General features: G+C 42.4%; 1 protein-coding gene across 4 annotated transcripts in view; it reads left to right on the top strand.

The window, feature by feature from the left end:
• bbs9 (Bardet-Biedl syndrome 9) overlaps positions 1–15,576 on the top strand; it is a 171,356-nt gene that overhangs the window by 126,029 nt on the left and 29,751 nt on the right. Inside the window, exon 23 of one of the 4 annotated variants that reach the window (XM_071470947.1) lies at positions 14,256–14,623. The exons of the other annotated variants lie outside the window; for them this stretch is intronic. Within the exon in view, the coding sequence (XP_071327048.1) occupies positions 14,256–14,323 (68 nt within the window). The 3' untranslated portion in view covers positions 14,324–14,623. Of the gene's footprint in view, positions 1–14,255; positions 14,624–15,576 lie in introns of those variants that run through there. 4 annotated transcript variants of the gene reach the window in all.

Here is a 15,576-nt window from a genome sequence, read left to right as displayed (position 1 = left end):
TTCTTTAGTAAAAACACGAGATACAAACGAGTGCAGAACAATTGTCTGTTGTTACATAACAGCAACACATGTACTGTGTACACTGTGTACAGAATGATTTCATTTAATCGTCCATATTGTTTGAATGTGTTGATTTATAAATGTCCTTTCTGGTAAACAGGAGCTGTCAAGATGCATTGTTGTTGGATAAAGAAAATTTAATTTTCAATTCTAAAAACCTCACAACAGTTTTCATCTGGTTTAAAGGCACCGCACTCATCAGACTTACAGAAAGAAGGTTTTCAGTTTGGGGGCAATCAGGGGCTGTTATGCACTGTAATAAAAGCCCCCCTTTGTTGCCCCAGTCCCCCTCGAATCCCCTCATCCTGCACCCCTTCCCCCATTTTTTTTAACAAGGGACCTTTAATTTGGCGAGAAGGAAGCAATGAATTGTGGAGTATACTTTTCCACGGGAGGCCTGGGAAGTGTAGGCCTTGCTTTCTCTCCCTCCTCATCCCGTGCAAAACTCAATAGGTAACACATGTGGGACTGGACCTGCTACTGCAACCCCCCCCTCCTCCTCCTCCTCCTCCTCCTCTTTCTCCTCTTCGCTCGCCATCTGTGTTCCTTTCCCCAGTTTGTTCTCTCTCTTTCACTTCCATGCTCACTCACTTAGGAGGTGTAATGCAGGAATAAGTGTTTTGTCCCTTTGTCGTTAGTTATTGAAGTTATTGTGTTTTCCTGTGTACACTAAGCTGTACTGATCTTTTTTTTTTTATATTAACAATGGATCAAAAAACTAAATAATGTGAACGCAGTTCCTCGTAATGACAAACCCCCTCACTGCAGCAGCAGCAGCAGCAGCAGCAGGAAGCTCTGATCATCCCACTAAATGTTACTGGCCTGAGACCAAATGGCAGGTTGGCAAAATTAAGCAGCTAGCTAGTGCATAAAGTGGAACATCTAGATGCTAAAGCTCTGGACATTTTTGTCAATGGCGAGTGGACCAGAGCTAAAAGAAGAGTAAATATTGGACTTTCATCCATCATGTGGCTGCAGACATAACATCAAACCAATGCTAATGTAGATAGTGTAAATAGTCAACTGCTTGCTAGCACATTCATCATGACAGCTATTTAAGGTTGTGATAATACGTCAGAAGTGATTTCAGTTTGCTGCACAAGATCCTTTAATGCAGCTTTAAACTTTAGGAAATGTGTGTTTTGTTTGTCAAGAAAACTTTGCAGCAAACAGGTGATTAAAAACTGTGTGTGTCCCAACAGTTCGTAAGAATCTTAGGCTCTCGGACAACTATGAATGTTGCATTATACATTATCATGTGAGCCAGATATCATGAGGGATATAATGTACAGGGGAACTTTGTACGTTTACTCATTCAGTTTAATTGTTCATGTGTTTGTGTGGCTGCCATTTTCAGGGCTATTTCTTAACACAATAAAGATCCAGCTTTGATTAATAAACCTCAAGAAACTGTTTGATTTCGATTTGTTCAAACTGATTTATTCAGTACATAATATCTGGTATAAAAGATTATTATTGTTTTTATTTATTTCCTCGGTGATGATTGTCTTGTGTTCTTTGTTGTTTTTTCCCTTTTTTCTTCTCTGAATTATTGCATTCATGTGTAACGGGTGGATTGTTGGGGTAGCTTCTGTCTGTGTGTGTGTTTAAAGGGCTGTGTGTGTGTCTGTGTGTGGGTCTGTGTGTGTGAGAGAGAGAGTTATCAGAGGAGACGTGTCAATTAGCTGGGGGGTACAGAAGGCAGAGCCAGGGGTCAGAAGTCAGGGCGGGGGGATTCGTCAGCTGTCGCTAACTATAAAAACTTACTGTGTTCCTGTGCACATGTGTGTGTGTGTGATGGCGAAGGCCCTGGTTGTGGGTCAGTGGCCATTGAGCCGAGACTGAGAACACATGCTTTTACAGACACACACACACACACACACACACACACACTCCCAGTCCCAGCTCACTGTGTGTGGTGACACCTTCCTCTGCTAAAACACTGACACATAAAACCCAAATTGTTGTTACCATTTAAAGTCAAAGCCCCATTTTAAAAAAATTCCTCCTGTGTAAAAATTGTACCTAAATATTGAGTAAATTATTGATTTGAATGTAAAGACTAAACCGTCACAGTCGCAGCCTCTGATTGGTCAACAGCAGCATCTTTTCTATGCAAACTCTGAGTTGATCTTTAAAGAGGGAAACAAATCAAGACCAAGTTTGAATGTGTGAACAAACACAGTATCTGTAACTGTTCGTGAAGGATGTGAGTCCACTGAACAAGACAATGTTGAAATGAGTTACTTAGTGATGGACTGAAGGTAAACATCCACTAAAAGAGACCATCAGCCAATAAAATGTGTCCGGACTCCTTCAAACCAAAACCAGCTGTTTTCAGCAGAGACTTGTCTGATAATGTGATGGACGACAACTGTCTCATATAAAACCATCAGAAACATCTTTTTAAAAAGGATTTCTCTTACACCCAATTTTAACTCTTGTATTGGTCAACTATTAGAAGTTTTAACCGTCATTTATTTCAGTAATAATAATATTATAGTTTTAAAGTTGGTTGTTGAAATCTAGGAACATCATTACAAAAAGTCAATGAGCATAAAAACGATCATTCAGGTCTCAAACACACCCAGAGGTCAAAAGTCAAACGGAAAGTAAAATGCAAAGTTATTACTCCAACTGTTGATTGTAAACATCAGTGAACAGACTGAGTTCCTGCCTCAACTTTAACCCACTGTGCTCACTGTAGATGTGCACGAATTCTTCCTGTGTGTGAGGGACCAGGCTGGAAGGCACAAGGACTCACAGGTGGACTTTGAAAATAAAGTTTTATTTACCCCAAAATAAAAAAAAATGAATTCACAAAAATAGTAAATAAAGGTCTGGGCCCATAAAAAAAGTAAAATGAACAGAACTAAAGTAACTAAACCACCTCATCTGACCTAACAGACACAGAACAAAAAGGGATAACAAACAACACAAACACCTTAACCAACAACAAAGGCACAAAAGTGAGACAGTCTAGAAACTGAAATTAAGATCCTAGTATCCAAAGTATCCAAATACAAAACTTCAGTCTAAAGAAATACACAAAATAATTGAAACCCCAGATTCCCCCCGATGCGGCGGGCACTTGGTACAGTCTTATTGGAACTTCCTCTATTCAAGACCACAGCTTCCTGAAGCCCATCCTTTTGCCCAGTCTCTCCCTGTGGCTGCAGGTGTGGCCGTCACACTTTAAAATGACTGATTATTACTGTCGTTACAGGTGCACTCACCTTTGGGTTTTCTGACCTCACCTTCATTATACTGATGCTGATTTCTACAGTGAGCTTGCTGAGTACAGTGTTACGGTAAATCAATAGAAGTGATGGTCAGAAGTACTAAAATAAGATCCAGATTCTACTACAAGCCAGTTACCTCACTTTAAACATTTACTCTGTAAACAAAGGAAAAGTAAAATCCCTATAATGACAGACTTTAAATGATTACTCTGAGGTAATGATTTCAGTTTTCCAAAGTTCACATCTAGACTTTCTCGAGGTCTGGAAACTACCTGTTCCTCTGAGAGCTTAAGTGTTTTCTCTAGCAGAGCGAGAAGTGATCAGTGTCAGTAGAAGCAGTCAGGTCACTTCCCTCAGCGTTGGCAGCCGCTCAAAACAAAGCGCAGGCTTCAGACCGCAGACAGAAGCATAATGGCTCATAATGCCTCCTTTCCTCTCCATCCTCTCTATCTCTCTCTCCTCTCGTGGCCTCCATCCCTCCGTCCATCTCCATCTCCTCCTCTTTTCTTCCCTGCAGTCTTGTGTGCCCAGTAATAAGAGCAGTGTGTGTGTGTGTGTGTGTGTGTGTGTGTGTGTGTGTGTGTGTGTGTGTGTGTGTGTGATCACAGAGGACATGATTAGTTCCCTTCATTAGGCTAAAGGCCGGGCTCTGCTCCATGGCAAATATTGGGCCATGGAAATGAGAGACATTTACACACACACACACACACACACACTTGGGACGGGCACACCTTTAACACGCGTCTAATATGCACTCACAGTCCTGGACAGGACATACCTCATTTATGCAGCAAATGGTCACACACACACACTCAGACACACACACATATAAACTGCCAAATGCACACACACAAACCCATGCAGTCATATTCACACACACAGATTCTAACCACATTTTACACTCTCCCTCACACACCGAGTAAACACACAAAGTCAAAACTCTGCAAACACACACTCCCGCAGACGTTCTGGTCTAATCCACACTGCCCGGCTCCACCACGCTCACACAAGTTCAAACCACACACACACCAAAGTGCCAAAGCAAATGGCTGCAGGTCGGAGCTCGGCAGAGTCTCATTAATGCCAGTGATTAATCCAGTGCAGGCAGCAGCCACCACCTGTGTGTGTGTGTGTGTGTGTGTGTGTGTGTGTGCGTGTGTGTGCGTGTGTATGTGTGTATGTGTGTGTGTGTGTGTGTGTGTGTGTGTGTGTGTGTGTGTGTGTGTTAGCCACCTCTCAGCAGTACGACCAAACTGGAGGAGGGCAGGTACCTGCTGATACTTCAAATACTATCACTTCTGGTACTCACACTACTGCTGCGCTGCTACTACTACGAATACTGATGCAGTGGTAGTTGGAGTCACAGTAGTAGTTATAGTATATATAGTAGTATAGTATATGAAGCAAGAGCAGTATTAGTACCACTTATTTTACTTGTCCTGCTGTTGCTGCATGTAGTACTATTATTCCTGTGACTGCAAATACTATTACTACTACTACAACTGTTACTACAACTGACACAGCAACAAGGTTTACTCCTTGTAAGGTGTAGTAGCAGTAGTAGTAGAGTTGCAGTCATAGGAGTAGCAGTAGGAAAAGCAGTGATAGCAGTATTAGTACCACTACTTTTGCTAATACTGCTGTGGCTGCTTATACTACTACCACTCAAATACTTATACTGCAATACTTCTACTGCCACTACAGCTTGCACTACATGTAGCTGTACTTTTACCACCACCACCGCTCACACTAAGTAACAGCTGCTGCAAATACACAACATGTACACATGCAGGAGATCCATTTGTGGACACACACACACCCACACAAGCACGCACACACACACACAGACACAGACACACACACGCAGACACACACACACGCAGACACACACACACATCTTGGTAAGAACAGGAATGTGCAAATACAAGCCTCTGTTCCCTCTCTTACATATGCATATGTAAAAACACTCCCACACACATATAATGCAAAAAATATGTGTGGCCGTAGATTCAGTTTCTCATGTCTGGACACACACCGCTTTTTTTCCCAACACACACACATACACACACACACACACACACACGTGCAGTGTGTAGTTATGTGCTGAGCTGGTGCTGCGCTGGCTGGTAGAGGAGGAAGAGGGTTTAACGCAGACAAAGACAGCCAGGCCCCACCCACAGGAAGACGCCAAACCTGACCTCTCCACTGTGTGTGTGTGTGTGTGTGTGTGACCAGAGAGAGATCCAACATGTGGACAGTGTCAAGCTAATATGTGTGCATGAGCTCATTTCAAGAGTCCTAACAAACGACCGTCTCCCACACACACTGAGCTTTGTGCTGCTCGTTGTATCGTGAGCTGTAGAGTTCGGAGGGAAACTCCCTCAGATAGAGGCCCTGATACACACACACACACACATATATATACACACAGAGCAATTTTTCCATCATTTGTGATGCAGCGAGCTACGTCCCAATGTTTATGACACTGTATATCTGACTGGAAAAGTGTGTGTGTGTGTTTTTAAGTTTGTGTGTATGTGTGAGGGTGTGGGGAGTGTGTGTCAAGGAATGAACAGTTTTCTTGGAAGCCCCGAGCTTTGACGTTTGTGTATGTGTCTCTGTTTTTGTGTTTGTGGTGTGTGTACGTCTAACTGGGTTTTAAGTGTTAGTGTGTTTATCACTGTTGTGTGTTCTGGAGAAAGTGTTTATGCAGTTCCTTCTAAAAACATGTACTCACATGTAGCTGGTTAGAAGGCCTGGCTCTGCTGCTCTGTCTGTCTCCCTGCTGCTCATCAGCCAGCATCACTTCATATCTGCAGATACTCTGCAGTTATACAGTTGTATGTCTTTGTTCCTCACTTACTTCCTTTATACACTCGGTAGGTTACACTGGTAAATTAAGATTGAAGATTCATGAATCATTCAGCACTTGTAAAGTGGGAGTGCACTGCATAAGGCAGACGTGTTACAGCTGGATGCTGTTCCCCAGAGGACGAACCACAGTGACTTTAGTTCTACGCTCACTTTTCCTCCAGCGCCACCAGCAGATCTAAGTATTAATTTCTCTTCAGTGAAATATCTCAACTTATACCAAGACAGTATCTCCAGAGAATGTGTCCTAATGATGGTGGTGCCCGCCTCACGCTTTATCCATCAAATGTAACTGGTCAGTGTCTAGTGAGGCCAAGACAAGGAAAATGTTTATCCTGACAAAAGAGGTCAATGGCAAAATCCTCCGGTCAATTGTGACAACGCAACTTAGCCTCTACACAAATGAAATGACACAATATGTTAGTGTGTAAACAGAAAGGCTAACACATGGAAATCCCTCAGATCACAGTGTCCTACAGAGTTCAACAACAGCGGAGAGGTGAAGTGCACATGGGACACAGACAGAGTCACAAACGTTCCACACATTGACTCTGCAGGGCAACATGTCAGGATACAACTCTATACACAGACTTTGTGTAATTATAACACAACATATCACTGCTGCATAGTAGACTCTGTTACACAAATATCAGAAAATGGACATTTCCCATAAACCTCAGCGGTACCTTGTGTTTAGTGCTATTTAGCAAATGTGAGCAAGCTAACATGCTAGGCTAAGATACTAAACATTATTGTAAACATTTTACCTGTTTAACACCAGCATTTTCACATTGTTATTGTTAGCATGTTAGCGTGCTTTGTTAACGTTTGGCTCAAAGCACTCAGTGTTTTACTATGAAGTGCTGATTTTTACAGTTCCTGACAGCGAGGGGTGCTGCAGCTCTCAGACTCCCCACACTGGAGGCCGTGTTTCATATCTGGTTCTTTAGTGGATTATTTTTGCAACAGCAAAACCTCATACCAAACACACAGCATCACAGTAGTTAACAGCCTTTCTGTTGGTCTTTGCCATATGTGGATAAATGGCCCCTAAAGCCTGAAAACACATTGTTGTTCACCAAACACCCAAACCAGAGTCCGTTTGCTTTGTGGGGGTGGGAGGGGGGGGGTTCATTTCACAGATTCCATGTTGGTTCATGCTGCTCTGGAAGTGGCTCAGACAAAGTTTTGGAATCACTGAGGTTAAGATAGCTGAGGTATAATTATATGTGCGGTTCTTTGTCAAATAACCAATCTGAGCATTCCTGCACAGTCGTTTTTTATGGGTCAACCACACACACACACATTTATATTCCTCGGAATACTTTGTCACTTTTGGTGCAAGCAGTTTGTGCTGTTGGCTTCCAGCGAGGACACACACTTCAAAGCAAACAAGTGGATCTCAGAGGACAAAGAGAGAGAGAGAGAGGAATATCTGGTCAACTGACATAAAGGTTTGAAATGTACAGCACACAATAGTTTACACACACACACACACGCACACACGCACACACACACACACACACAAGCAGCTTCTTTTATATCAGGACTCATTTCAGGTTCCATTTTTAAAGCATGCATGAATTTTAGTGGAATGTAGACACACACACACACACACACACACACACACACACACACACTGACACATTCATACATATCCCCTTGAGTTCCCTGTCACTTTTGGATGCACACATCAAAGTCTACAATGCCTTTTATGTGTGTGGCGACAGACAGTAATTAACTGGGAACATCCCAGTGGGACCAGTACAGACTGACTCCATCAATCACAGCCAATCTGCTGCAACCACTGGAATGTCTGCAGGGAGCTTGCATGCTACCACTTTGTTAGCACAGGAGTGAAGGTTAGGGTGTGTTTGTGTGTGACACTGCTAAATATCTAGTGTGTAGTTGTTGCTGTGGAAAGGTTTGTGAACTATCTGAAAATCACCTGTTACAGTTTGGAGCAGCATGTTTCTACGGACCTGAAGGCTGAAGTTTCTAGAACTGCATTTCTTGAACCCGACTTTTTCGTGACACTGCCTCTGTAACAGAAACCGAAATCATTCAAATATAAAACCCAAATATTTGCATAGAACAACCCGAACCAGTTTGCTAGATGGTCCTGTAGCAAACAGTTTGGGTAGAAATGCAGACTGAAAGCACTGAGGCTGCAGCAGAATCATATCACTGAGGGCTCTGCATGTTTTTTAAAATCAGTTTCTTTAAACTGTCGTCTTTTCTACAACTGACTGAACATGAACATGTTTCTTGTGTCCAGTCAAACTCCAGTAAACCATTTTTAGCTTTACAGTTTATTATAGTTAAGCATATTTTAGCATTAAAAACAATTGAATATAACCAAAAATATACAGTAACTATGAGAGAATCAATAGCAGAATAAAAGGATCCAATTGGCCGAGATGATGGGCCATAGCAAACTAATGCAGGTGTTGACTGTTACAGCCTGAACATAGTGTAGTGATGGAAATCAAATGTGCAAAGTTCAGGAAACAGACAGAAAAAAGTTTCATTTAACCAAAAACGTAATTAATTTTAATTCATCAAAATCATGAAAGAACCAAATCTCAGGAGAGACTGTTCCAGTTTGAGCAGTCAGGCCACAGCTGCATCCGAATGACATTATTACAGACCGAATAAGCAGGGCGGTGATCAGAAACCTCTCTGAGATAAGAAACGGGTGAATTTGGGAGCGAATGATAAACCACAACATCCCCGTTTGAGTCCAGACAGGGACCTTTGCACGTCCGTCCCCATCCCTCCCCCTCGTTCATCTCTCCAATACCAAAACCATTTCAGAAAAGAAACAGCTGTAATTTCTGCAGCTGCTGAGTGTAATTTATTTTCAGCAGGCGAGGTGCCCGACCATCCTCGAATCCCCATCAATGATCAGCAGGAAGAGTTTTCAAAATGCCACAGGACACTGAATAATTCTGACACAAAAATAAAGGTGTCGGGATTTTCTGTTTCAATTTTAGAACATTGCAATTTGCTGTTATAAAACTGAAATATGCTAAACTGAGTGATAAAGAACATTTAATTAAAAATACAGCCGTATATTCATAGACTGAATCTGATCTGTTCAAACTAAACAATAAAACACACACATGTACACACACATGTAGAGGAGACAGTAGCCAAAGGTTTGTGTGTGTGTTTGACAGAGACATGGGGATATGAAGGGGTTAAGCAGGGAAGTGCTGGAGCCAGGGAGATTGACCCAGACATGACCTGCTGATGAGAACATGGTTGAAGTCCTCACACACACACACACACACACACACACTGAGCAGCTCATCCTGAAATGATGAAGAGATCGAGGAAGAGATAAAAGAGAGATGGCATGGCTCGTTTTTACTTCTGGAGGTGTAATATAATGTGTGATGATATCCTCTGACTTCCTGTTGTTTCACAGCCCGGACACCAACATGAAGTCTGTCCTCGAGAGTTCGATGCTGATTATTTGACAAAAACACAATTCAGCTCGTACCAAACCTCACATTCTGCATCCTGTGTAGTAAAAACAACTGGAGATTGTTGGCTACAGTGACCTGAACACACTGATTCAAATACACTTGTTCATATTGGAAAATGAAATACATTTCTTTTCAAAATAAAACCAAACCTCAGACAAATTTAGATATAAATGTTGCAGCTTTTCAGGATGTTTGTGCAGTTAAAGTCATTTAAAGCCAAACAGGTTTTGGAGACTAAAGACTTGAAGAATGTCTCTGAAGCAGAACACATCTGTAATTCTGTGCAACTTGTTTCTTATCAGGAAATTGTTCATGTTTAAATAAAATCTTAACCCAAAGCGCTTCATTCAGCAGCCACTAGTCCAGTTGAGCTGCTTAGTCTGACCACAAACTTACTTCCTGGCATTGGACCAATCAGATAACAGCTCATCGCCGGTTTAGGAGCACATTGGCCGTGAATGGACTGAAATGGGCCCCATTCATCATCATCAGCCATTAGTTTGGATTGCATTTAAGATTGTGATCGCATGTGTGTGTGTGTGTGTGTGTGTGTGTGTGTGTGTGGGGCGGGGTGGGTGGCTGAGTGAAAACACGACAGTGTGTTTATGGGAGTTTGTGTCAGTGTTAAAGTCATTTCCATAATTCTGTGTTTATGGATGTGAATGATTTGTATATGGGTGTGTGTGTGAAAATCATAGTCATAATTTTGTTTATCTGGGTGAAAGTTTGTGCAAGTTGTGTGTGTGTGTGTGTGTGTGTGTGTGTGTGTGTGTGTGTGTGTGTGTGTGTGTGTGTGCAAGTGCAAAAAATACATATAATAGTGTGTTTGTGTTCCACAGTTTTGGGTTTGTTTGTGTATGTGGATAACAATTTTGTGTTTATAGATTGTGTATGTGAGTGTGTGTGTGTGTTGTCTGTTAATCTGTGTTACTTGAACGGAGTCTCAGTTTAGAGTCTGCTCCCTCCTGCTACACTCTCTCTCTCTCTCTCTCTCTCTCTCTCTCTCTCTCTCTTTGATCTCTCCGGGTCTCGTGGATCAGATGCTCCGTAGAGAAGCAGCAGAGTTGTTTATGAGCTGTGGATGAAAAGCGTGTCACTGCAGTTGTTGTGTGTGTGGATGTTGCTTTGGTTACGTCTTGGCATCAACATCAGACCTGGTCTCCACAAACTCTCAGAGCTGAGGTTGAACCTGTGAGCTCTGCCTCTGCTCTCTGACTCTTTGTTCTGTCTCTGAACAACCTGCTGAAAGAGACTGAGGACAGTCTCTGTGTTGTTCTGCTTCTCTGTCTCCGAACTCAAACAGGCCTGAAAATCATCCTATAATGACAAAAATATATGTTCAGATTTGTGTCTTTTTCTCCGAGAGCAGGAAATCCTCTGTAACTCAGACTCTTTTAGATCATCATGGGATAAAAAGCTGAAACTGTAGAAGCGGAAAAGATTACGTAAACACATCTACCGCTGCTGCCTTCTGTAGAAAACTAGAAGAAGAGCTCTGGAGACTTTCTCACAGTCTTTATTAACAGAGATATTTTAAAGTACCTGTGGAAAGTCTTTGTCGATCAAATTGTCTGTTTCAATAAAGGTTTCAAATGTGCTGCTGCTTCCTCTGATTTGTCTGATACTAATAATCACACAGTGTATTAATGATAAATCTGATCAATATGTGCCATTTCAGGTGGCCCCACTGATCTTGGATAAAGTGTGTGTGTGTGTGTGTGTGTGTGTGTGTGTGTCTGTGTCTGTGTGTGTGTGTCTGTGTGTGTGTGTGTGTGTGTCAAAGTCTTTAGGGTCAAGGGCAAATTAGCCTGTTTGCTATGGCAGTGCTAGAGTTGTATGTGCGTGTGTGTGTTTGGTTAAGATGAGCTGATTGGCTCTGGTGGGATAAAATCTCTCACAGACACACACACACACACACACACACACACACACACACACACACACACAGGGTCATGATCCGACTGTCAGTGCTGTAGCTGGTAACGAGCAGATGTCGCTAAAACTCACTGTCACTCTGCTCATTGTGGTCATACCAACACACACACACACACATACACTCAGTCTCACTGACCCTCCTCCCCCCTGTATGGAGTTGAACAATGGTCACTGTCACAGATGAACCAACATTTTGAAAACAAAGGAGGGAAACTTTTTGTTTCTCACTGAATTGTTGACATTTTATCATTTCGCCTCAGTTTCCGCCCACGTGTCAGATTCCTGTCAGCGGTGCCTGGCTGAGCCAATCAGGGCTTCACATGTCAGACAGACTCTGACTGTGGCTTCACTACAACAGTCAGACTTCAGTTCAGTCTGAACTCTTCTGTTGCACAAAGCAGTTTAGTTCTTAAGCCAAACTGTGCTACAATGAATTCTGGGTATTTAAAAAAAAAAGGGAAATGAGAAAAGTGAACATTTATCTATGTGGAATATGCACTCGCATGTATTTGATTGGCCAGTGCAGGGCCTGGCTGGATGATGTGTTGTGGTTCAGTCTGTGGTATTTGTTGAGAGAGGCCGGTCCATGTAGTGTCTCTGATCATTGATCCAGCTTCTCTCTTCCTCTCCGTCTTTTTTATCATTACATTTACCTGCACATGAGAAACCAGGTTACTCTGAAAGATCGAGTGATGCAGAAAATCAGATATTAGGCATTTACAGGAATCGTTTCACTGAAAATCTGTGTGTATTGTCCATGTGTTTTGTTTTTATGTTTGTGTGTCGGTTCATCTGGACCGACAGCACAGTCAGAGGTCAGACTGTAGTGACGGTGTAGTGACGGAGCACAGCTTTTCCTCACAGTGTTCATGGGTCTGTCTGTTTTCCTGCTCACATGCAAAAAGAAAAAGATGAGAAACCTGGTTGTGTTTATACACGGCTGAGAAATCTGCTTCATCCAGGAGAAATCCAGCTCATGAAACCAGGTTCTCTCATCCCCTCCCCCCATCATGGACCCAGAGAACCAGCTGTAATCCACACTGGTTAACCCACTGCATCTCCCGTCTTCATCTCTTTTCTGTCACCCCTCAACCTCTCTCTCTCTCTCTCTCTCAACTCAACTCTGCATCATTTCCTATCTCTCTTTCTCTCCCTCTGTTATTCTGTACATCCTCCCTCCCTCCTTCAACACCGAGAACTTTTTACAGCGTACAGAACATAAACCTGTCGTCACACGGTGTCATTACTTTTTCATCCAGAGCAGCAGGACTTTTTTTTTTTTAAGTGTGGATTCTTTTTTCTTTTCATCTCTCTTTTCACTTCACTTCCTTTTCCTTCTTTCCTTCCTCCTTCTTTTTTCTCTCTTACTTTCTTCTCTTTGCTTTCCATCAGTTGATCTTTCTCTGAAATGTTCCTCTTCTCTACTTTTCCTTCACTTGTTTTTTTTTTCCCCTAAATGTTGATGCTCCCTCTCTCTCACGCACACACACTAATATCTCTCTCTCCTCCCGTTTCTCACACACTCGCCCAGACTGTCCTGCACATGTTCAGTTTGGCTCGGCACAAAGAAGCTGGAGCAAACCTGCTTTGGGTGTGTGTGTGTGTGTGTGTGTGTGTGTGTGTGTGTGTGTATCTTGATGAAATTCTTCCAACTGCACACCAGTTGATTTCCATTGAGTTAACATGGCGAATCAGTAATAGCCTGATAATCACAAGGATTTTGCCATTTGTATTTGTTATTCAGTGTGTGTGTGTATGTGTGTGTGTGTGTTTAGCCTGTTAGCATCTAGCTTTCCTCTTTTATTTCTCCTCACTGAAGTCCGTTCAGGTTTCAGTCGTCTGTTCCCGCTCTTTCTGACAGTATCAGTAAGTGAACCGACTCGGCAGCTTCTCACTGCAGCTCTGTGAGGACTTCATGTTTTCATTCAGACACAGATCCACAAAATGCAGCCGGACATATTTGTTATCTTTGGAAACTTCACTGTCTCAATGAGAGTTAAAAAAACATTTGTATGTTCTGATGTGTGAGTTTCTTTCTCTCAGTTGTAGATATGAAATCAAATTATTTTCCTCCACTTGTTTCTTTGTTACTTTCCTGTAGTGTTTTCTTTCCTCTTCCTCCCTCTGGTCCTCTCTTTCCTCTCTCTTTTCCTCTCTGCTCCTCCTCCTCTTTCTTCACCTTTTCTGTGTTCCTCTTCCCCTCTCATCTCTGCCATCAACTCCTCCTCCTCCTCACTCTTTTCTTTTTTTTCTTCCCTCTCTTCCTCTGCTTTCATATCTGTCCTTCACTTTTCTTCCTCTCCACCTGTCCACTCCATTTTTTTTTATTCTTTGTTCTTGTCTGTTTCTTCTTCTGGGAGGTGCAGTTATTAGACCTGACTCCTTCTGTGTGTGTGTGTGTGTGTGTGTGTGTGTGTGTGTGTGTGTGTGTGTGTGTGTGTGTGTGTCTGTGTGTGTGTGTGTGTGTGTCTGTGTGTGTGTATGCGTGTGTGTGTGTGTGTGTGTGTGTGTGTGTGTGTGTGTGGTATCCACGGTAACTACTCAAGTAATCTGCCCTAATGAGGCTCCAGACAGTTTTTAATTAACAAAACAGCAGGTAGTTTTCTTCATCCTTGTATCTCTTTCTTTCTCATCCCTCTTTCCCACAAATCAGAGACAGTCCATCCTCGTGTGTGTGTGTGTGTGTGTGTGTGTTTATGGAAACATGGAGAGTCCTGCTGATGTTCCCACCCTGATAGCCAGATGTCCTGCCGACGCACTCGCACCTCCAAGACAACGAGGAGATTAAAACGGCTCAAATCATCAGATGAACACACCCTGTGTGCGACTGACACAACACACAGGTGACAGTGGACAGAGTCTCTGTGAGAAGATGAGCTCATTAGGCCGGTCCATTTATCTCCACACACAGATGCCATAAATAACCACACACACACACATGAATGAGAGTCTGCAGAGAGTTGAAGCAGCAGAGATGCACGTGAGAGAGAAGCAAAGAGTGAGAGGCAGATGGAGAGAAGAGAGGTGATAAGAGAGGGCGAGTCAGTGATGTCACCCCATATAAAACGAGTGAGAGAGATGTGGAAAGTGTCTGAGGTCATTTCCTCATAACTCTCTTCACGCAGCATCAGCTCTGTCTCACTGCTGTGAACACAAGAGGTCAAATGTCCTCTGCTCAAGGACACTTCAGCAGGGTTGAGGGGTTAAACCCCGGTCTCCTGGTTAACAGATGATCTGCACACAGCACAACCCTGTCTCCTTCAAATTCACTTCAGCAATCAGCCACCAGGTTTAACATAGACGTAATGCTGCTCTGATTATGTTTTATCCACATAACAAAGAAATATTTGTTCATTGATTTTATCTGCTGGTTGTTCACTGCAAAATATTCACACAGAAAAAGTCTGCAAAAGAATGTCTTCATTATCCACTCAGCCAACTACACTGTCATAAGAGTTCTGATAAAAGACACTCAGTTCAAGTTATGGGAAAGATCCTGGTGGATCTGGATGGATGGATGGATGGATGGAAAGTCCTGGCACACACACACTCACACACACACACACTGTTTCTCTTCTCCGCTCAGCACCATCTAAATGTGAAGCTAGAGTTTGCTCTGCAGGATAAATACACCACAGCTCCGTCTCTTCAGACTGTGTGTGTTCAGTTTCAGATTTTACAGTTTAACTTTGTTTAATTACATAAAGTCCAAAATGTACGTTCTACTTGATCAGCTGTTTCCCTCACTGATTCATAGTATCAAATAGATTTTCAATCTGTGGCCAACTGCTCCTTAAAAACTGCCTGACAATCATCAGAATTTAAAAACAGAGACACATCATACATCTTATAGAAAATCCTTCTATTAGACACTTTAAACACTGAAACAAGATAAATGTACTGAACATTAATACTGAATTTTAGCTGTTTTTTGTGTGTTTTGTGTGTTTTTGAATTAGATTTGAGATTAAAAA

This window comes from Trachinotus anak, unplaced genomic scaffold (genome assembly GCF_046630095.1).
Source record: "Trachinotus anak isolate AG129_WGS33_773 ecotype Australia unplaced genomic scaffold, CSIRO_AGI_Tana_v1 ptg000032l, whole genome shotgun sequence".
In the NCBI taxonomy this organism is placed as follows: Eukaryota; Metazoa; Chordata; class Actinopteri; order Carangiformes; family Carangidae; genus Trachinotus; species Trachinotus anak.
The sequence above is the reverse complement of the archived record's forward strand: the minus strand, read 5'-3'. Positions and strand labels throughout refer to the sequence as shown.